This window comes from Cherax quadricarinatus, chromosome 3 (genome assembly GCF_038502225.1).
Source record: "Cherax quadricarinatus isolate ZL_2023a chromosome 3, ASM3850222v1, whole genome shotgun sequence".
In the NCBI taxonomy this organism is placed as follows: domain Eukaryota; kingdom Metazoa; phylum Arthropoda; class Malacostraca; order Decapoda; family Parastacidae; genus Cherax; species Cherax quadricarinatus.
This window is the reverse complement of record NC_091294.1, coordinates 72,681,553-72,703,904: the sequence shown is the minus strand read 5'-3', so window position 1 is coordinate 72,703,904 and position 22,352 is coordinate 72,681,553. Positions and strand designations below refer to the sequence as shown.

The 22,352-nt window shown below is 41.0% G+C and overlaps 1 protein-coding gene across 1 annotated transcript in view; it reads left to right on the top strand.

Annotated features, from left to right (window-relative positions):
• The window catches only part of LOC128684022 (uncharacterized), a 319,563-nt gene that overhangs the window by 224,653 nt on the left and 72,558 nt on the right, over positions 1 to 22,352 (top strand). Inside the window, exon 8 of the mRNA XM_070093438.1 lies at positions 12,118 to 12,219. Coding sequence (XP_069949539.1) covers positions 12,118 to 12,219 — 102 coding nt within the window. The remainder of the gene's footprint in view (positions 1 to 12,117; positions 12,220 to 22,352) is intronic.

Sequence of the window (22,352 nt, the reverse complement as noted above, 5' to 3'; positions counted from 1 at the left end):
TGGAGATCTTGTGATGTTGAAGGGTGGAGATCTTGTGATGTTGAAGGGTGGAAATCTTGTGATGTTGAAGGGTGGAGATCTTGTGGTGTGGAGATCTTGTGAAGATGAAGGGTGGAGATCTTGTGGAGATGAAGGGTGATCTTCTGATGTTGAAGGGTGGAGATCTTGTGATGTTGAAGGGTGGAGATCTTGTGATTTTGAAGGGTGATCTTCTGATGTTGAAGGGTGGAGATCTTGTGATGTTGAAGGGTGGAGATCTTGTGATGTTGACGGGTGGAGATCTTGTGATGTTGAAGGGTGGAGATCTTGTGATGTTGAAGGGTGGAGATCTTGTGATGTTTGAATCTTGTGATGGAGTGGAGGGTGGAGATCTTGTGGTGTTGAAGGGTGGAGATCTTGTGATGTTGAAGGGTGGAGATCTTGTGATGTTGAAGGGTGGAGATCTTGTGATGTTGAAGGGTGGAGATCTTGTGATGTTGAAGGGTGGAGATCTTGTGATGTTGAAGGGTGGAGATCTTGTGATGTTGAAGGGTGGAGATCTTGTGATGTTGAAGGGTAGAGATCTTGTGATGTTGAAGGGTGGAGATGATTGAAGGGTGGAGATCTTGTGATGTTGAAGGGTGGAGATCTTGTGATGTTGAAGGGTGGAGATCTTGTGATGTTGAAGGGTGGAGATCTTGTGATGTTGAAGGGTGGAGATCTTGTGATGTTGAAGGGTGGAGATGATGTTGAAGGGTGGAGATCTTGTGATGTTGAAGGGTGAGATCTTGTGATGTTGAAGGGTGGAGATCTTGTGATGTTGAAGGGTGGGTGGAGATCTTGTGATGTTGAAGGGTGGAGATCTTGTGATGTTGAAGGGTGGAGATCTTGTGATGTTGAAGGGTGGAGATCTTGTGATGTTGAAGGGTGGAGATCTTGTGATGTTGAAGGGTGGAGATCTTGAAGGGTGGAGATCTTGTGATGTTGAAGGGTGGAGATCTTGTGATGATGAAGGGTGGAGATCTTGTGATGATGAAGGGTTGAGATCTTGTGATGTTGAAGGGTAGAGAACTTGTGTTGAAGGGTGGAGATCTTGTGGTGTTGAAGGGTGGAGATCTTGTGATGTTGAAGGGTGGAGATCTTGTGATGATGAAGGGTTGAGATCTTGTGATGTTGAAGGGTGTAGATCTTGTGATGTTGAAGGGTGGAGATCTTGTGGTGTTGAAGGGTGGAGATCTTGTGATGATGAAGGGTTGAGATCTTGTGATGTTGAAGGGTGTAGATCTTGTGATGTTGAAGGGTGGAGATCTTGTGATGTTGAAGGGTGGAGATCTTGTGATGTTGAAGGGTGGAGATCTTGTGATGTTGAAGGGTGGAGATCTTATGATGTTGAAGGGTGGAGATCTTGTGGTGTTGATGGGTGGAGATCTTGTGATGTTGAAGGGTGGAGATCTTTCTATGTTGATGGGTGGATATCTTGTGATGTTGAAGGGTGGAGATCTTGTGATGTTGAAGGGTAGAGATCTTGTGATGTTGAAGGGTGGAGATCTTGTTGATGATCTTGTGATGTTGAAGGGTGGAGATCTTGTGATGTTGAAGGGTGGAGATCTTGTGATGTTGAAGGGTGGAGATCTTGTGATGCTGAAGGGTGGAGATCTTGTGATCTTGTTGAAGGGTGGAGATCTTGTGATGTTGAAGGGTGGAGATCTTGTGATGTTGAAGGGTGGAGATCTTGTGATGTTGAAGGGTGGAGATCTTGTGATGTTGAAGGGTGGAGATCTTGAAGGGTGATGTTGAAGGGTGGAGATCTTGTGATGTTGAAGGGTGGAGATCTTGTGATGTTGAAGGGTGGAGATCTTGTGATGTTGAAGGGTGGAGATCTTGTGATGTTGAAGGGTGGAGATCTTGTGATGTTGAAGGGTGGAGATCTTGTGATGTTGAAGGGTGGAGATCTTGTGATCTTGTGTTGAAGGGTGGAGATCTTGTGATGTTGAAGGGTGGAGATCTTGTGATGTTGAAGGGTGGAGATCTTGTGATGTTGAAGGGGAGATCTTGTGATGTTGAAGGGTGGAGATCTTGTGATGAAGGGTTGAATCTTGTGGGTTGGAGATGTTGTTTTGTTGAAGGGTGGAGATCTTGTGTTGTTGAAGGGTGGAGATCTTGTGATGTTGAAGGGTGGAGATCTTGTGATGTTGAAGGGTGGAGATCTTGTGATGTTGAAGGGTGGAGATCTTGTGATGTTGAAGGGTGGAGATCTTGTGATGTTGAAGGGTGGAGATCTTGTGATGTTGAAGGGTGGAGATCTTGTGATGTTGAAGGGTGGAGATCTTGTGGTGTTGAAGGGTGGAGATCTTGTGATGTTGAAGGGTGGAGATCTTGTGATGTTGAAGGGTGGAGATATTGTGATGTTGAAGGTTGGAGATCTTGTGATGTTGAAGATCTTGTGATGTGGAGATCTTGTGATGCTGAAGGGTGGAGATCTTGTGATGTTGAAGGGTGGAGATATTGTGATGTTGAAGGTTGGAGATCTTGTGATGTTGAAGGGTGGAGATATTGTGATGTTGAAGGGTGGAGATCTTGTGATGTTGAAGGGTGGAGATCTTGTGATGTTGAAGGGTGGAGATCTTGTGATGTTGAAGGGTGGAGATCTTGTGATGTTGAAGGGTGGAGATCTTGTGATGTTGAAGGGTGGAGATCTTGTGATGTTGAAGGGTGGAGATCTTGTGATGTTGAAGGGTGGAGATCTTGTGATGTTGAAGGGTGGAGATCTTGTGATGTTGAAGGGTGGAGATCTTGCGATGTTGTAGGGTGGAGATCTTGTGATGTTTAAGGGTGGAGATCTTGTGATGTTGAAGGATGGAGATCTTGTGATGTTGAAGGGTGGAGATCTTGTGATGTTGAAGGGTGGAGATCTTGTGATGTTGAAGGGAGGAGATCTTGTGATGTTGAAGGGTGGAGATCTTGTGATGTTGAAGGGTGGAGATCTTGTGATGTTGAAGGGTGGAGATCTTGTGATGTTGAAGGGTGGAGATCTTGTGATGTTGAAGGGTGGAGATCTTGTGATGTTGAAGGGTGGAGATCTTGTGATGTTGAAGGGTGGAGATCTTGTGCTGTTGAAGGGTGGAGATCTTGTGAGATCTTGTGATGTTGAAGGGTGGAGATCTTGTGATGTTGAAGGGTGGAGATCTTGTGATGTTGAAGGGTGGAGATCTTGTGATGTTGAAGGGTGGAGATCTTGTGATGTTGAAGGGTGGAGATCTTGTGATGATGAAGGGTGGAGATCTTGATCTTGTGATGTTGAAGGGTGGAGATCTTGTGATGTTGAAGGGTGGAGATCTTGTGTGTTGAAGGGTGGAGATCTTGTGATGTTGAAGGGTGGAGATCTTGTGATGTTGAAGGGTGGAGATCTTGTGATGTTGAAGGGTGGAGATCTTGTGATGTTGAAGGGTGGAGATCTTGTGATGTTGAAGGGTGGAGATCTTGTGATGTTGAAGGGTGGAGATCTTGTGATGTTGAAGGGTGGAGATCTTGAGATGTTGAAGGGTGGAGATCTTGTGATGTTGAAGGGTGGAGATCTTGTGATGTTGAAGGGTGGAGATATTGTGATGATGAAGGGTAGAGATCTTGTGGTGTTGAAGGGTGGAGATCTTGTGATGTTGAAGGGTGGAGATCTTGTGATGTTGAAGTGTGGAGAAATTGTGATGTTGAAGGGTAAAGATCTTGTGGTGTTGAAGGTTGTAGATCTTGTGATGTTGAAGGGTGGAGATCTTGTGATGATGAAGGGTGGAGATCTTGTGATGTTGAAGGGTGGAGATCTTGTGATGTTGAAGGGTGGAGATCTTGTGATGTTGAAGGGTGGAGATCTTGTGATGTTGAAGGGTGGAGATCTTGTGGTGTTGAAGGGTAGAGATCTTGTGATGTTGAAGGGTGGAGATCTTGTGATGTTGATGGGTGGAGATCTTTTTATGTTGAAAGGTGGATATCTTGTGATGTTGAAGGGTGGAGATCTTGTGATGTTGAAGGGTGGAGATCTTGTGATGTTGAAGGGTGGAGATCTGTTAATGTTGAAGGGTGGAGATCTGGTAATGTTGAAGGGTGGAGATCTTGTGATGTTGAAGGGTGGAGATCTTGTGATGTTGAAGGGTGGAGATCTTGTGATGTTGAAGGGTGGAGATCTTGTGATGTTGAAGGGTGGAGATCTTGTGATGTTGAAGGGTGGAGATCTTGTGATGTTGAAGGGTGGAGATCTTGTGATGTTGAAGGGCGGAGATCTTGTGATATTGAAGGGTGGAGATCTTGTGGTGTTGAAGGGTGGATCTTGTGATGTTGAAGGGTGGAGATCTTGTGTGAAGGGTGGAGATCTTGTGATGTTGAAGGGTGGAGATGTTTTGATGTTGAAGGGTGGAGATCTTGTGATGTTGAAGGGTGGAGGTGTGTTGAGATCTTGTGATGTTGATGGGTGGAGACCTTGTGATGTTGAAGGGTGGAGATCTTGTTGTTGAAGGGTGGAGATCTTGTGAAGATGAAGGGTGGAGATCTTGTGAAGATGAAGGGTGGAGATCTTGTGATGTTGAAGGGTGATCTTCTGATGTTGAAGGGTGGAGATCTTGTGATGTTGAAGGGTGGAGATCTTGTGATGTTGAAGGGTGGAGATCTTGTGAAGATGAAGGGTGGAGATCTTGTGAAGATGAAGGGTGGAGATCTTGTGATGTTGAAGGGTGATCTTCTGATGTTGAAGGGTGGAGATCTTGTGATGTTGAAGGGTGGAGATCTTGAAGGGTGGAGATCTTGTGATGTTGAAGGGTGGAGATCTTGTGATGTTGAAGGGTGGAGATCTTGTGATGTTGAAGGGTGGAGATCTTGTGATGTTGAAGGGTGGAGATCTTGTGATGTTGAAGGGTGGAGATCTTGTGATGTTGAAGGGTGGAGATCTTGTGATGATGAAGGGTGGAGATCTGAAGGGTGATCTTGTGTTGTTGAAGGGTGGAGATCTTGTGATGTTGAAGGGTGGAGATCTTGTGATGTTGAAGGGTGGAGATATTGTGATGTTGAAGGGTGGAGATCTTGTGATGTTGAAGGGTGGAGATCTTGTGATGTTGAAGGGTGGAGATCTTGTGATGTTGAAGGGTGGAGATCTTGTGATGTTGAAGGGTGGAGATCTTGTGATGTTGAAGGGTGGAGATCTTGTGATGTTGAAGGGTGGAGATCTTGTGATGTTGAAGGGTGGAAATCTTGTGATGTTGAAGGGTGATCTTGTGTGTTGAAGGGTGGAGATCTTGTGATGTTGAAGGGTGGAGATCTTGAAGGGTGGAGATCTTGTGATGTTGAAGGGTGAGATCTTGTGATGTTGAAGGGTGGAGATCTTGTGAAGTTGAAGGGTGGAGATCTTGTGATGTTGAAGGGTGGAGATCTTGTGATGTTGAAGGGTGCAGATCTTGTGATGATGAAGGGTGGAGAATGTTGAAGGGTGGAGATCTTGTGATGTTGAAGGGTGGAGATCTTGTGATGTTGAAGGGTGGAGATCTTGTGGAGATCTTGTGATGTTGAAGGGTGAATCTTGGGTTGGAGATCTTGTGATGTTGAAGGGTGGATATCTTGTGATGTTGAAGGGTGGAGATCTTGTGATGTTGAAGGGTGAAGATCTTGTGATGTTGAAGGGTGGAGATCTTGTGAAGATGAAGGATGGAGATCTTGTGATGTTGAAGGGTGGAGATCTTGTGATGTTGAAGGGTGGAGATCTTGTGATCTTGAAGGGTGAAGATCTTGTGATGTTGAAGGGTGGAGATCTTGTGATGTTGAAAGGTGGAGATCTTTTGGTGTTGAAGGGTGGAGATCTTGTGATGTTGAAGGGTGGAGATCTTGTGATGTTGAAGGGTAGAGATCTTGTGATGTTGAAGGGTGGAGATCTTGTGATGCTGAAGGGTGGAGATCTTGTGATGTTGAAGGGTGGAGATCTTGTGATGTTGAAGGGTGGAGATATTGTGATGTTGAAGGGTGGAGATCTTGTGATGTTGAAGGGTGGAGATCTTGTGATGTTGAAGGGTGGAGATCTTGTGATGTTGAAGGGTGGAGATCTTGTGATGTTGAAGGGTGGAGATCTTGTGATGTTGAAGGGTGGAGATCTTGTGATGTTGAAGGGTGGAGATCTTGTGATGTTGAAGGGTGAAGATCTTGAAGGGTGAAGATCTTGTGATGTTGAAGGGTGGAGATCTTGTTGAAGGGTGGAGATCTTGTGATGAAGGGTGGAGATCTTGTGATGTTGAAGGGTGGAGATCTTGTGATGTTGAAGGGTGGAGATCTTGTGATGTTGAAGGGTGAAGATCTTGTGATGTTGAAGGGTGGAGATCTTGTGATGTTGAAGGGTGGAGATCTTGTGATGTTGAAGGGTGGAGATCTTGTGATGTTGAAGGGTGGAGATCTTGTGATGTTGAAGGGTGGAGATCTTGTGATGTTGAAGGGTGGAGATCTTGTGATGTTGAAGGGTGGAGATGTTGTGGTGTTGAAGGGTGGAGATCTGTTAATGTTGAAGGGTGGAGATCTTGAAGGGTAGAGAACTTGTGTTGAAGGGTGGAGATCTTATGATGTTGAAGGGTGGAGATCTTGTGATGTTGAAGGGTGGAGATCTTGTGATGTTGAAGGGTGGAGATCTTGTGATGTTGAAGGGTGGAGATCTTGTGATGTTGAAGGGTGGAGATCTTGTGATGTTGAAGGGTGGAGATCTTGTTATGTTGAAGGGTGGAGATCTTGTAAGGTTGAAGGGTGGAGATCTTGTGGTGATGAAGGGTGGAGATCTTGTGATGTTGAAGGGTGGAGATCTTGCGGTGTTGAAGGGTGGAGATCTTGTGATGTTGAAGGGTGGAGATCTTGTGATGTTGAAGGGTGGAGATCTTGTGATGTTGAAGGGTGGAGATCTTGTGATGTTGAAGGGTGGAGATCTTGTGATGTTGAAGGGTGGAGATCTTGTGATGTTGAAGGGTGGAGATCTTGTGATGTTGAAGGGTGGAGATCTTGTGATGATGTTGAAGGGTGGAGATCTTGTTGATGTTGAAGGGTGGAGATCTTGTGATGTTGAAGGGTGGAGATCTTGTGATGTTGAAGGGTGGAGATCTTGTGATGTTGAAGGGTGGAGATCTTGCGGTGTTGAAGGGTGGAGATCTTGTGATGTTGAAGGGTGGAGATCTTATGATGTTGAAGGGTGGAGATCTTGTGATGTTGAAGGGTGGAGATCTTGTGATGTTGAAGGGTGGAGATCTTGTGATGTTGAAGGGTGGAGATCTTGTGATGTTGAAGGGTGGAGATCTTGTGATGTTGAAGGGTGGAGATCTTGTGAAGATGAAGGGTGGAGATCTTGAAGGGTGGAGATGTTGAAGGGTGGAGATCTTGTGATGTTGAAGGGTGGAGATCTTGTGATGTTGAATCTTGGGTTGGAGATCTTGTGATGTTGAAGGGTTGAGATCTTGTGATGTTGAAGGGTGGAGATCTTGTGATGTTGAAGGGTGGAGATCTTGTGATGTTGAAGGGTGGAGATCTTGTGATGTTGAAGGGTGGAGATCTTGTGATGTTGAAGGGTGGAGATCTTGTGATGTTGAAGGGTGGAGATCTTGTGATGTTGAAGGGTGGAGATATTGTGAAGATGAAGGGTGGAGATCTTGTGATGTTGAAGGGTTTAGATCTTGTGATGTTGAAGGGTGGAGATCTTGTGATGTTGAAGGGTGGAGATCTTTCGATGTTGAAGGGTGGAGATCTTGTGATGTTGAAGGGTGGAGATCTTGTGATGTTGAAGGGTGGAGATCTTGTGATGTTGAAGGGTGGAGATCTTGTGATGTTGAAGGGTGGAGATCTTGTGATGTTGAAGGGTGGAGATCTTGTGATGTTGAAGGGTGGAGATCTTGTGATGTTGAAGGGCGGAGATCTTGTGATATTGAAGGGTGGAGATCTTGTGGTGTTGAAGGGTAGACATCTTGTGATGTTGAAGGGTGGAGATCTTGTGATGTTGAAGGGTGGAGATCTTGTGATGTTGAAGGGTGGAGATCTTGTGATGTTGAAGGGTGGAGATCTTGTGGTGTTGAAGGGTAGAGATCTTGTGATGTTGAAGGGTGGAGATCTTGTGATGTTGAAGGGTGGAGATCTTGTGATGTTGAAGGGTGGAGATCTTGTGGTGTTGAAGGGTGGAGATCTTGTGATGTTGAAGGGTGGAGATCTTGTGATGTTGAAGGGTGGAGATCTTGTGATGTTGAAGGGTGGAGATCTTGTGATGTTGAAGGGTGGAGATCTTGTGATGTTGAAGGGTGGAGATCTTGTGATGTTGAAGGGTGGAGATCTTGTGATGTTGAAGATTGGAGATCTTGTGATGTTGAAGGGTGGAGATCTTGTGATGTTGAAGGGTGGAGATCTTGTGATGTTGAAGGGTGGAGATCTTGTGATGTTGAAGGGTGGAGATCTTGTGACGATGAAGGTTGGAGATCTTGTTGTGTTGAAGGGTGGAAATCTTGTGATGTTGAAGGGTGGAGATCTTGTGATGTTGAAGGGTGGAAATCTTGTGATGTTGAAGAGTGGAGATCTTGTGATGTTGAAGGGTGGAGATCTTATGAAGATGAAGGGTGGAGATCTTGTGATGATGAAGGGTGAAGATCTTGTGGTGTTGAAGGGTGGAGATCTTGTGATGTTGAAGGGTGGACATCTTGTGATGTTGAAGGGTGGACATCTTGTGATGTTGAAGGGTGGAGATCTTGTGAAGATGAAGTTTGGGGATCTTGTGATGATGAAGGGTGGAGATCTTGTGATGATGAAGGGTGGAGATCTTGTGGTGTTGAAGGGTGGAGATCTTGTGATGTTGAAGGGTGGAGATCTTGTGATGTTGAAGGGTAGAGATCTTGTGGTGTTGAAGGGTGGAGATCTTGTGAAGATGAAGTTTGGGGATCTTGTGATGATGAAGGGTGGAGATCTTGTGATGTTGAAGGGTGGAGATCTTGTGATGTTGAAGGGTGGAGATCTTGTGATGTTGAAGGGTGGAGATCATGTGATGTTGAAGGGTGGAGATCTTGTGATGTTGAAGGGTGGAGATCTTGTGATGTTGAAGGGTGGAGATCTTGTGATGTTGAAGGGTGGAGATCTTGTGATGTTGAAGGGTGGAGATCTTGTGATGTTGAAGGGTGGAGATCTTGTGATGTTGAAGGGTGGAGATCTTGTGATGTTGAAGGGTAGAGATCTTGTGGTGTTGAAGGTTAGAGATCTTGTGATGTTGATGGGTGGAGATCTTGTGATGTTGAAGGGTGGAGATCTTGTGATGTTGAAGGGTGGAGATCTTGTGATGTTGAAGGGTAGAGATCTTGTGATGTTGAAGGGTGGAGCTCTTGTGATGTTGAAGGGTAGAGATCTTGTGATGTTGAAGGGTGGATATCTTGTGATGTTGAAGGGTGGAGATCTTGTGATGTTGAAGGGTGAAGATCTTGTGATGTTGAAGGGTGGAGATCTTGTGAAGATGAAGGATGGAGATCTTGTGATGTTGAAGGGTGGAGATCTTGTGAAGATGAAGGATGGAGATCTTGTGATGTTGAAGGGTGGAGATCTTGTGATCTTGAAGGGTGAAGATCTTGTGATGTTGAAGGGTGGAGATCTTGTGAAGATGAAGGGTGGAGATCTTGTGATGTTGAAGGGTGGAGATCTTGTGATCTTGAAGGGTGAAGATCTTGTGATGTTGAAGGGTGGAGATCTTGTGATCTTGAAGGGTGAAGATCTTGTGATGTTGAAGGGTGGAGATCTTGTGATGTTGACGGGTGGAGATCTTGTGAAGATGAAGGGTGGAGATCTTGTGATGTTGAAGGGTGGAGATCTTGTGATGTTGACGGGTGTAGATCTTGTGATATTGAAGGGTGGAGATCTTGTGATTTTGAAGGGTGGAGATCTTGTGATGTTGAAGGGTGGAGATCTTGTGATGTTGAAGGGTGGAGATCTTGTGATGTTGAAGGGTGGAGATCTTTCGATGTTGAAGGGTGGAGATCTTGTGATGTTGAAGGGTGGAGATCTTGTGATGTTGAAGGGTGGAGATCTTGTTATGTTGAAGGGTGGAGATCTTGTGATGTTGAAGGGTGGAGATCTTGTGATGTTGAAGGGTGGAGATCTTGTGATGTTGAATGGTGGAGATCTTGTGATGTTGAAGGGTGGAGATCTTGTGATGTTGAAGGGTGGAGATCTTGTGATGTTGAAGGGTGGAGATCTTGTGATGTTGAAGGGTGGAGATCTTGTGATGTTGAAGGGTGGAGATCTTGTGATGTTGAAGGGTGGAGATCTTGTGATGTTGAAGGGTGGAGATCGTGTTATGATGATTCAGCTTTATCAGTTGATTGTTACAATCCAGTGCTCTGGTGTTCTGTCATACCCCGCTTGTTTATTTTCCCTTGTAGTTGTTTATACAGGTCACTGCACATTCTAAACCTACTTTGCCCCTAATAATATAACCGTCCAGTGGATCACTTTTGTTTGTTTTTCAATCCAAAGATTTAATAGACTGTGTTTTATTTAGGTGTAATGACCTATTCCTTTTTATTTTAATGTCGTAATAAAGATTACTCTTTACATAAGCCTCTATCTTTCTGTTATTGTCTCGAAATAAACTAATCATTTATTTAGTAATATGCACCTAAATGGTCCAAGTCGGACCGAAACGTCGTGGTAAGCTCCTCTCTCCTATGTACGGGTTATTTGTGTATTGTTGGAGTCACGGTATTGTCCTGTAATATTCTTTACCTCGATTTTTCCGACACAGGCGTAGTTTCATGCTTAATTTTCTTAATTACTTCTCCAGCCTCACCTGCACTTCCTCTGGTTGCCAGGATAAATATCTAGACACTATATGGAGTTATGAAACAGGAAAAACTGAGCGATTAAACACGATAATCTCATCAAATGCTCTTTTTTTACATATCTACGTCTATATATACATAAGCTGAGCCGGCGAGTTTGACCTGAAGAAACTGGGGTTATTTCTGCTGAATAGGCAGAGTAAAAATTTCCGCGAAAATCAAATAAATCTGCAAAAAATCAATCTGAGCATAATGAAAAAATACTTGTATCATAGATTTTAAATATATTTAAAATGATCTATGAAATATTTAGCAGAATTAGAATAAAGTAAATTATGTTAAGTGAGGTTTCCAAGTAAGGTTTAGTCCCAAAATAAAAGTTTATACATTATTTTTAATGAAAACAATATATCTATCTGCGAAAGAAAATTTTGGAAAAGCCCAATTTTTAAAGAATTTTAGCAAGAGGTTTTTGTGACATGACGTGCTGTTGGAGTGTGAGCAGAGTGACATGAAGTAACTCAGGGTAATCGTTTAGCTGATCATGAGTCCTGGAGGAGGCAAGTACAGTGCCTGTACTCTGAAGGAGGAGTTGGGGGGGGGGGAGGGATGTTGCAGTGCGGAGAGCCATCTGAATGGTTAAGTCACAGCGCTTCTGGTAAAGTAGTGATTGATTTAATGACGGTAAAGACGATTCCTATTTTCCTATCATTCTGTCTTGATGTGGCAGCTGTATGAAAAATAATTAAACAGTACCAGGACACCTTTTAAAAAGAATATTTGGGCTCATTTTCAAGAGGGCAAATAGATTTTGCACAAATATACTTGCAGTCTGTTTCTGGAAGCAGCTCCTGAAGATTTGCAGTTAATCACAATAAAACATTTATAAGCCCGATATCCAACCTGTGCTGCAGTTGCTTGGTGCTTGAAATCCTAGCAGAGGCAATAAGGTATGTAAGTTTACGCACATATGGACGTTCATGTTTCTACTCAAAATACCACAAGTATGCAGTGAAGGATAACCTATATATGAGATCTAGATTAACGTGTGATTCGTTAATCATAAACTAATAAAGTCAGATTATTAAAATCCAGGTTTTATTCCCTGGACCTCAGCAATGAGAGTTGCTTCTCTCGCCGCTGGGCAACGGCGACAGAGAAAAGCTATAGCATAAATATGGGCAATAAGCGTCTGTGAAAACATTACCAGAATGACAGAATATTAAATAAAACACTCACATATAAGCTTCCGTCAGTCAGTATTACTCTTAAAACACCTGTTGCGTCATAAATGCACCGTATACCAAATTTCACGAATGGTGTTTCCAATTGGCAGATTCGAGGAGGCGAACAGTTCGCCGAGCAGCGTGCGGGGCTCCCCCCAGGACCTGAGCTCACAACACCGTCTACACATGCCCACACCCAATAAGAACAACAGGTAGGCATATTTTAGGACAAGTGGGGAGTATCTCGCTCCAATTCAGGTACGTCACATCTTTGAAAAACAAAATTATCTTGCTTTGATCCGTATTCGTAAAAAATTGCTTAGTGTTTACATATCTGCAGCTCTTATGCGTTCCCTCATGAAGATGGAGAATAGGAAGTGAGCACCCGAGGCGGTAAGTCATTATTTTCTGCTAAAACTGATTCATGTCAGCATTTCTGTTATATTTAGGAGACAACGAATGTGTTTCACGTGGTGAGTTTTCCACCTATAGCCGAGTCCAGAATCTCGAAAGAGCGGTGATAAGCAGTCATCAATTGCTGTACTGATGGTTAACGATCGGCCATAAAATGGAAGATGATAAGTGAACCAAACCTGCTGAAGTTAAGCTGAATATGACTGTGCATATGGGGAACCTATATGATCATGCCCATAACACACTGTAATATTATCACACGCACGACACACACTGAACCATGATCACACACACAACACACACTGAACCATAATCACACCCACAACACACACCGAACCATAATCACACCCACAACACACACTGAACCATAATCACACACACAACACACACTGAACCATAATCACACACACAACACACACTGAACTATGATCACACACACAACACACACTGAACTATGATCACACACACAACACACACTGAACTATGATCACACACACAACACACACTGAACTATGATCACACACACAACACACACTGAACTATGATCACACACACAACACACACTGAACCATAATCACACACACACAACACACACTGAACCATAATCACACACACACAACACACACTGAACCATAATCACACACACACAACACACACTGAACCATAATCACACCCACAACACACACTGAACCATAATCACACCCACAACACACACTGAACCATAATCACACCCACAACACACACTGAACCATAATCACACCCACAACACACACTGAACCATAATCACACCCACAACACACACTGAGGCTCAAGAACTTGTACACAAAAACTGCAACATTGCATTCATTGCCAATCATATATAAAAAAAAAACAAATAGGATCTCAACACGAAGTTCAAACGAGTTCTAGTACTGATGGAAGTTCCTGGTATGTTTGTTTATACACAGTGGCATTGCTTTCATTGCATCGGTAAATAAACTCGCACAACTAATGAATAAGACACATGTGCAACATTTGCTGGGTAACTGGATACTGAGGACCTATCGCCAACCAGTGGTTTTATCAATTAAATACTGAGGTATTTGTTGGTGTTAAGACTGGAGATAGTATAATCAGTCCCCTCAGCGTAGATGATGTCTACCACCATGGTGTTGATGAATCTGAAGAATATGCTAGAAGGTGGCTGCTTATATAGGAGTCGTATGAAATGCAGCAGATGAAGGCATCGTCACCTTGGGCGGGGCCCACTACTGGAAGAGAGTCATGACCAAGAGATTGGCCAGAGGTTAGCCGTGTCAGACAAGTATGGTAGAGGTAATAATATATAACATCGACATGTTAAGGAATAAAGCGCATGTAATCAGTCGCTTAACTTTAGCTGAGGGACTGATTACCTTATCTTCTTCTGCCTCTAGTTTCAACACCTTCAAATGCCTCTGCATTAAACTGACGAAGAAACTTGTTAGCGAAACATAAAGTAAAGATAACCAGGTGATGCACCTGTGTCTTAGTCATCAGTTTGTTGATGTTCTACAACATTATTGCTGACAAACTTGTCTGTCACAGCAACTCCACGTTATCTCGGTACTGAGGATACCATCTTCAACCTCTTTGCTAACCTCTGCCTCTTCTCTTGGACATGACCCAGATGTTGTACACGTGCACAGATAACCCCGCACCTAGGAGAGAGAGGAGCTCTCTGACCGCGGGTTCAATCCCGGCCGGGGTATGGTTTGTTTGCAATCGTGTCATTACGATTTCGTGAGTCGAGTCAGAGGAGCTCTCGGTCCGACTTGGGTCATTTACTTTTCGGGCCAAGTCGAACCGGGACGTCGTCGTAAGCTCCTCTCTCCTATGTGCAGATTATTTACGTATTGTTCCACTCACAAAGAAAAGTAATTGTAAAAACAGTAACAACAACAACAACAACAGCAACAACAACAACAACAATAACAATAATAATAATACTAATACTAATAATAATAATCCTATTGTTTTTATCCTTACGTTTCTTTGTATTTCTTACTATAATTCTTCTGGATTATTTTCTGAACCCACATAATAATAGTGAGAAAGCTCTTAGATCGCAAATGAAGCCATATTTACGAATATGATAATAACCTGGCTAAGCATCGTCCCATATTCCTGCAGTGTTGCTGGCGGTGATCTGCGTGAACACGATCCCACACTTCCAGTGTGGGATCCTTGATACTAGCCTCAGATACATCTTTCATCCCTTCCCTCCTTCATCCTCGAGCATTGAATGAACTCTTTGTAGGTTGTGCACTTCCCCGTGATTAAAAAAAAATGTAGGGGGGCAGTAGTAAGTACGATCTCCATTTGGTACCTGAGGCTTCAACGATGTAAATCTTTTTTCAGAGTTGAGAACATTATTTTAATTACGGGAAAATATCTATCGACAGAATTCTTCCCATTTTGTGTTAGAATGATCTGAATTCTTCTGAACATGGTTTTTGAAAAGCTGTGTTAATATTAATTGTTAATTTTCCTCTTTCGTTTGACAAGTGTATCATTTTAGTAATAATGACAGAATTACCGACAAAAATGCTAGGTAAAAGGACACAAATGCAACTAAATTGACATTTTATTGTGGCAACATTACCACAATAAAATGTCACATTAGTTGCATCTCTCTCCATTTACCTGTATCATTTTAATAAGTAACTGGAAGGACGATGATTCTCCAGATCCAAGACTGTGTTTACTAAAGACTTGTCAAGGATTTCCCTGGTTGACCTCAGCATATATATTCTTCTTTCCTTGATACACTGTTTTTAATTGTTATTTCATCATTTTGTTCCCTTCTCTGATACTGGTACTTGCCTTTTTCTGTGCATCAATTAGTCTTGTGTGTGATATTGCATCAGACGTTCTTGAAGTCAGGAATTTCTAGTGGTTTAAGTTTGTTAGATTTGTTAGGCGGGACTATTTGTTTTTATTACCTTGTAGAGGTTTGGAGATAAGCAATGTTCTCTCTAGGTGATCTAATAATTACACTCTTATAATTAGTAGTTATTTTACGTATCATGTTGGGTAAGAATATTCACTAGTTCTTGGAGTCTCTTTTCAAAAAAATTAAGTTTACATTGTAAGCTTCTCACGCATTTGGTAGTTTTTCCAATATCCCTTAATTTGTTGAGGAATTGGGCAAGTGGTTTTCACAGAACTTCAGTCAGTTCATTCAGCATTCATGGCGATATATTATCTGGTCACATTTTTGGGTGTTAAAATCCACCAGTAATTTAATTACTTCCTTCCATGGTATTAACTTGCTCTGGTTTATTTAAATTCTTTTCTGTTCTAACATATAGTCTCTTCAAATGGCCACTACAGTTTGTAAACATTTGTTTCATGCTTCTTTGTCTATTTCTGTTATTAGATCATAATTTTTTCTGCATTTACATTGGGACTGTACCTCTGGGACTGTATTATATTCGTAGCTGTAATCGCGGCCCGGGTCCTTTCCGTGGGGTGACCCAGATTTGGCTCCCCACTGGGGATATCGTAACATCATCAATTCATAACGTCTTGCATTGGGGAGAGGTGTTCCTCTTGTGTGTATCAAGTCGTCGACAATTTTTCATATATGGGATTGAGAAATTACCTGGGTGGGCTAATTTGGAACGACGTGACTATGGGTCAGGTAGGTGATGTTGGCTGCCAATTTGACATTTATCAGAGCATAGTTCTAGCTGCCCGGACAACTTATGTTCCTAGTAGGGAAATTAGATTAACCAAAAATGATCCCAAATGGATAAACAATAGATTAACCCTTCTCATTGATCAAAAGAGAGGCATGTACAGGCGTGCCAAATATAATGAGTTAAAGAGAGAAATAAAAAAGGGGAATAAGAAAAGCTAAAAGAGATTATGAGGCTAAAGTGGTAAAGGATTCGAAGACTAACCCAAAAGGTTTCTTTCAGGTATATAGAAGTAAGATTAGAGACAAGATTGTCCCACTCAAAAGTAACTCAGGTCAGATATACTGACAGTAATAAGGAAATGTGTGAAATTTTTAACTCTTATTTCCTCTCAGTTTTTATGCAGGAAGATACTAGCGAAATTCCAGAAATAATAAATTATGTAGAGCTGGGCAATGATAATAAACTATGCACGATTGGGGTAACTAGTGACATGGTCCTCAGACAAATAGAGAAATTAACAGTGAACAAATCCCCAGGCCCTGATGAACTATTTGCAAGGGTTTCAATGGAATGTAAAGAGGAGTTTAGCAAACCTTTGGCTAGTCTTTTTAACATATCACTACAAACTGGCATAGTGCCAGACAAGTGGAAAATGACAAGTGTAATGCCTATTTACAAAGGAGGAGACAGGTCCTTAGTTTCGAACTATAGACCAATAAGCCATACCTCCATAGTGGGAAATTTTATGGAATCAATAATTGCCGAGCCAATTCGTAGCCATCTTGAAAGGCATAAATTGATTATTGAATCTCAACACGGTTTTACAAAGGGACGTTCCTGTCTTCCGAATTTACTAACTTTTTTCACCAAGGTATTTGAGGAGATAGATCATGGTAATAAATATGATATTGTGTATATGGACTTCAGTAAGGCTTTTGAAAATTAAGGCATATGTTATAGGAAAAAAATTTTCCTGGGTAAAGGCGTGGATGACAGATAGGCAGTAGAGAGTTTGCATAAGTGGGGAGAAATCAGAGTGAGGGCGTGTCACTAGCGGTGCTCCACAGGGGTCAGTGTTGGGCCCTTTGTTGTTCACAGTTTATGTAAACGACATTGGTGAGGGAATAAATAGCGATATAAGCAAGTTTGCTAATGACACCAAAATGAGCTGCCTAATTCATTCTAATGAGGACATTAAAGCACTCCAGGAAGATTTGAATAGACTGATGCATTGGTCGGAGAAGTGGCAGATGCAGTTTAATACAGACAAATGCAAAGTTCTAAACATTGGACAGGAAAATAACCATGCCACATATAAACTAAATAATGTAGATCTTAATTAATATTACTAACTGAAGGATTTGCAAGTTCTGGTTAGCAGTAATCTAAAACCAAGACAGCAGTGCATAAGTGTCCACAATAAAGCTAACAGAATCCTTGGTTTCATATCAAGAAGTATAAATAATAGAAGTCCTCAGGTTGTTCTTCAACTCTATATATCCTTGGTTAGGCCTCATTTAGCTTATGCTGCTCAGTTCTGGTCACCGTATTACAGAATGGATATAAATGCACTGAAAAAACGTTGATCCCATGTATCAGAAATCTTCCCTATGAGGATAGACTGAGGCCCTGAATCTGCACTCTCTAGAAAGGAATTAGGGGGTATATGATTGAGGTGTATAAATGGAAAACAAGAATAAATAAAGGGGGTGTAAATAGCGTACATTCTTTACATTTGTCTGCTACAATGTTGGTGAAGAAATTTCTTATTGTATATATGGCCACACGTCGTACCTAATAAACCGAATTGTTCAGTCAGACTGAACTGTCCTCAAAATTGAACTTTTCCCAAATTTTTGTTTTTGAATTAATAGATATTTTCATAGAAAATGGAATTTTTTTTTTATTTTGGCACCAAACCTGACTTTGAAACCTCACCTAACTCATCGTATTTCTTTTGACAAATTTTGCTAAATATATAACATCAGTTTAAATATATTTAATATTCTTAAAATTAATTATATGTATTTTTTTCATTATATTCATAACGATTTTTACAGATTTACTGCGTGAAAAAAAATTTCACTCTCCTTATTCGGCAGAAAGACCTCGTTTTTTACGCCAAACTCACCGAGCCGGCGAGTTTGGCCTAAAAAAAACAATTGAAAATATAGAATACCAGTACACAACAAAAGCTTCATAACTATTTGCATCAACGGATTTAATTTGTGTGCATGTAATCAAATATTTTTTTTTCACTATACACGTTTTTTTTTCACTATACACGTTTTTTTTTCACTATACACGTTTTTTTTTCACTATACACGTTTTTTTTTCACTATACACGTTTTTTTTCACTATACACGTTTTTTTTTCACTATACACGTTTTTTTTCACTATACACGTTTTTTTTTCACTATACACGTTTTTTTTCACTATACACGTTTTTTTTCACTATACACGTTTTTTTTCACTATACACGTTTTTTTTTCACTATACACGTTTTTTTTCACTATACACGTTTTTTTTCACTATACACGTTTTTTTTCACTATACACGTTTTTTTTCACTATACACGTTTTTTTTCACTATACACGTTTTTTTTCACTATACACGTTTTTTTTTCACTATACACGTTTTTCGCTCATGTGACTTCCAGTGTGTTGACGTAGTTTAAATGTATGTGTATGCTGGTCAAGTGCTGCCAATTCGTCAATAACAAATAACATACGTGAGATGTGATTGTTTTGTATCTAAAGATTCTAGTTAAGCTTAATCTGCTTTCTGATTCGAAATCAGCATAGTCTAATTAGTCTAATATATACTTTATATCAGAAGTTAATTTCTAGTTGTCTAGTGTAATCTAACTTAGACAAACCTAACCTAACCAATCCTAACCTAATCAAACCTGACCAAATCTAACATTAACCCACTCTAACGTAACCTAACCAAACCTAACTAATCTTAACCTAACTTAACCAATCCTGACCAATCCTAATCTAACCTAACCTAACCTAACCTAACCTAATCTAACCTAACCTAACCTAACCTAACCTAACCTAACCTAACCAAACCTAACCTAACCTAACCTAACCTAACCTAACCTAACCTAACCTAACCAAACCTAACCTAACCTAACCAAACCTAACCTAACCTAACCTAACCAAACCTAACCTAACCTAATCTAACCTAACCTAACCAAACCTAACCTAACCTAACCTAACCTAACCTAACCTAACCTAACCAAACCTAACCTAACCTAACCTAACCTAACCTAACCTAACCTTAAAAAAAAGTTTATACAAACAGTTACGGGAAAACAATACACTGAAATGGAAATAGACTGGATGACGACCATTGCAGAAATGACAGCTGATGACCACTGCTGAAGTGACAGCTGATAACTACTGCTGAAGTGAAAGCTGATAACTACTGCTGAAGTGAAAGTTGATAACCACTGCTGAATTGACAGTTGATAACCACCGCTGAAATAACAGCTGGTAACCACTACTGAAGTGACAGCTGATAACCGCTGCTGAAGTGACAGCTGATAACCACTGCTGAAGTGACAGTTGATAACCAGTGTCGTAATGACTGCCTATGATAACCACTGTTGCAATAACAAGTGATAACAGCTGAAGTGAGAGGCAATAACAACATAACACAAACGTTATATAACTGCTCCGAGTTTAGCATTGTAATAATATTGATCTTTGATGAAGAATTTGAACAGTAATTTAATTTTTCTAACGATAGTTAAATAATACGGAATACGAAGGTAGGTCAAAAATAGATGACTGGGATACAGAGACAGTTAAATAAAAGCAGTAAAAGAAATTTAAAACACTGTGAAATAATTACGAAAGGAAAGAGAAGGAAGAAGAGGATTAGAAGATGATTGGAGGTGAAGAACGAAAGAAATCACTGACGAAGATGAGAATGTAAAGAGCCAGAGATAAATTAGATGATGGATAACCTGAAGAATGAGACACTTATACAACATTTGTGGGTCTTTAGTGAGGAAACGTTTCGCCAGTCAGTGGCTTCTTCAGTCCAATACAGAGAATAGTGGCAGATGAGGAGAAGTTTGAGGTAATCTGTCCCACAGCCTGGAGTCGATGTATTCAGTCCATCAATCCTGAGATGGAATGAACATATCGACTCCAGGTTGAGGAACTGATTACTTCAAACTTGTCATGTTCCATCGTTCTTCTCTGCACCAGACTGATGAAGCCACTGACTGGCGAAACCTTTTGCTGTTGTCTCATTCTTCAACTTTTTCGGTTTTCTAAATCATTTACCCCGATGGATAATCTGTATGGGTTTCCGGTGGGAGAGAAAAATAAATGATTTTAGAATCAGAAATAGTAATAAAGTCTAAAAAATTGTTCCTCAAACAATGCAGGTTATTAAGAGAGGGAAGTTTGTGGGCAAGTGTGTGCATAAGAGAGCTGGTGTGTTGTTTCTTCCTGGTGGAGGTGTTAGCGTTGGGATCCTTATTGGGTTTGGGGTGAGTGGCCGCTGCCAGCGCAAGGTGGGTTAAACGTTAGCGACTCCACGAAGCAGCGGTAACGGCGTTGGCAAAATGCAACTTTATACGAGACTAAAAAAAATACCAGAGAGAACCAGCAAGAGGAAATGAAAATGATTTCTGGGGTTTAGCACAGGGAAGGATGACAACACTGGAAGTTTAATGAGAGGTTCACCCTGTCTCTCTCTCTCTCTCTCTCTCTCTCTCTCTCAGGAGTTAATTATCTAGAGAAGCAAAACTGTCCCTATGAAAAGTCAGTCAATAAATATGGTCAAATATAACATGTAGGAAGGATTAATGAGGAATCCAGAGTATAGTTATTTACCATTCGTACCTTCGACTTTATTTTATTCTTGGTGTTCACATTGAATGAAAAGAATTAAGTGTAATGATTCAAGCTTTACAGTGTTCACCAACTGAATCTCTGTAGACAATAGGACAGTGTCACCCCTTCGTTGATGTGACAGTCATTTCGTTTCACATATCTGAAAGCCCCTTCCAAGAAGCTCATCTCAAAATATATAGACTGATGGATCTAAGCAGGAGTCTACCAGCAAGGTTACATCTGCTCTTGTTGCCTCCTCCCTAAATAACAACTATCGCTACACTGTGGAGTTTTGCTTAAAAATTAACAACTGGGTGTCTACACAGCAAACTGAATTGTTTACCATCCTAATAGCACTAAAGTTAACTTATGACACTCAGCTTGACTGATTGATTATTTCTGATTCTATGTCACCACTGAGGGTTCTTGACTCATATAGTGACTCTAACAACATGCTCATTGTAGAAGCCAGGTATAAATACGTAAAATAAGATAAAGGGAAATTGATATATATATATATATATATATATATATATATATATATATATATATATATATATATATATATATATATATATATATATATATATATATATATATATATTATATGGCTTCCAACACACATTGAATTACCCCTTCATGATAAGACTGATTAGCCAAAATAATTACCCTGGTATATCTGTATCTAGTATTAAGAATAATACTATGAGAGAAGTAAATAATGTACGAGAATGCAGTTAGAAGTCTGATTAGATTCATCATTCAGTATGATTACATGATCGCATATTAGCATGTACACAAGCAACTTCCAATGTGAACAGACTGACTGATATTCTAGTAGCCTAGCTTAGGCTTGATTACAAGTTCTGGCAGTCCGGTACAAACACAGACGGTCAAACTAAAGGCAAAGTATATATAGCCAGCCATATTGTCACTTTTTTTGATCAATTTGTGCTTTAATGTGCACGTATTGAGGAATATAGAAACAGTACAATAACCTTTGTGATTGTCATGGTATCTTACTTATGACAAGAAGATACCAAACCTATTAAGAAAATATCCTAAATTTGTTTGAGCAGATAAGACAATTGGAGTTATAAATCTAGGTACACTTCTGTTAATCTTTGTGGAGGCCTAGTTCCTAAACCTTTCGTGCATCTGGTAACACGTCGGGGGCCTAATTCCTAAGCCTTTTTGTGTACCTATTTGCTATTGTGCTACCGTCCACGGGATGGTTGAGAGGTGCATAATAAACTAGCCACATCAGCGGCAAAATCTAAATCTAAAATCTAATCTGCTGGGATAAGCAGAACTCACTCACATACCTGAATACGCAAAATCACCACAGGGGGGAATTAAATGATAGTTCTAGGACTTTCATAGTGCAATCAACACATCATCAGGAGCTTG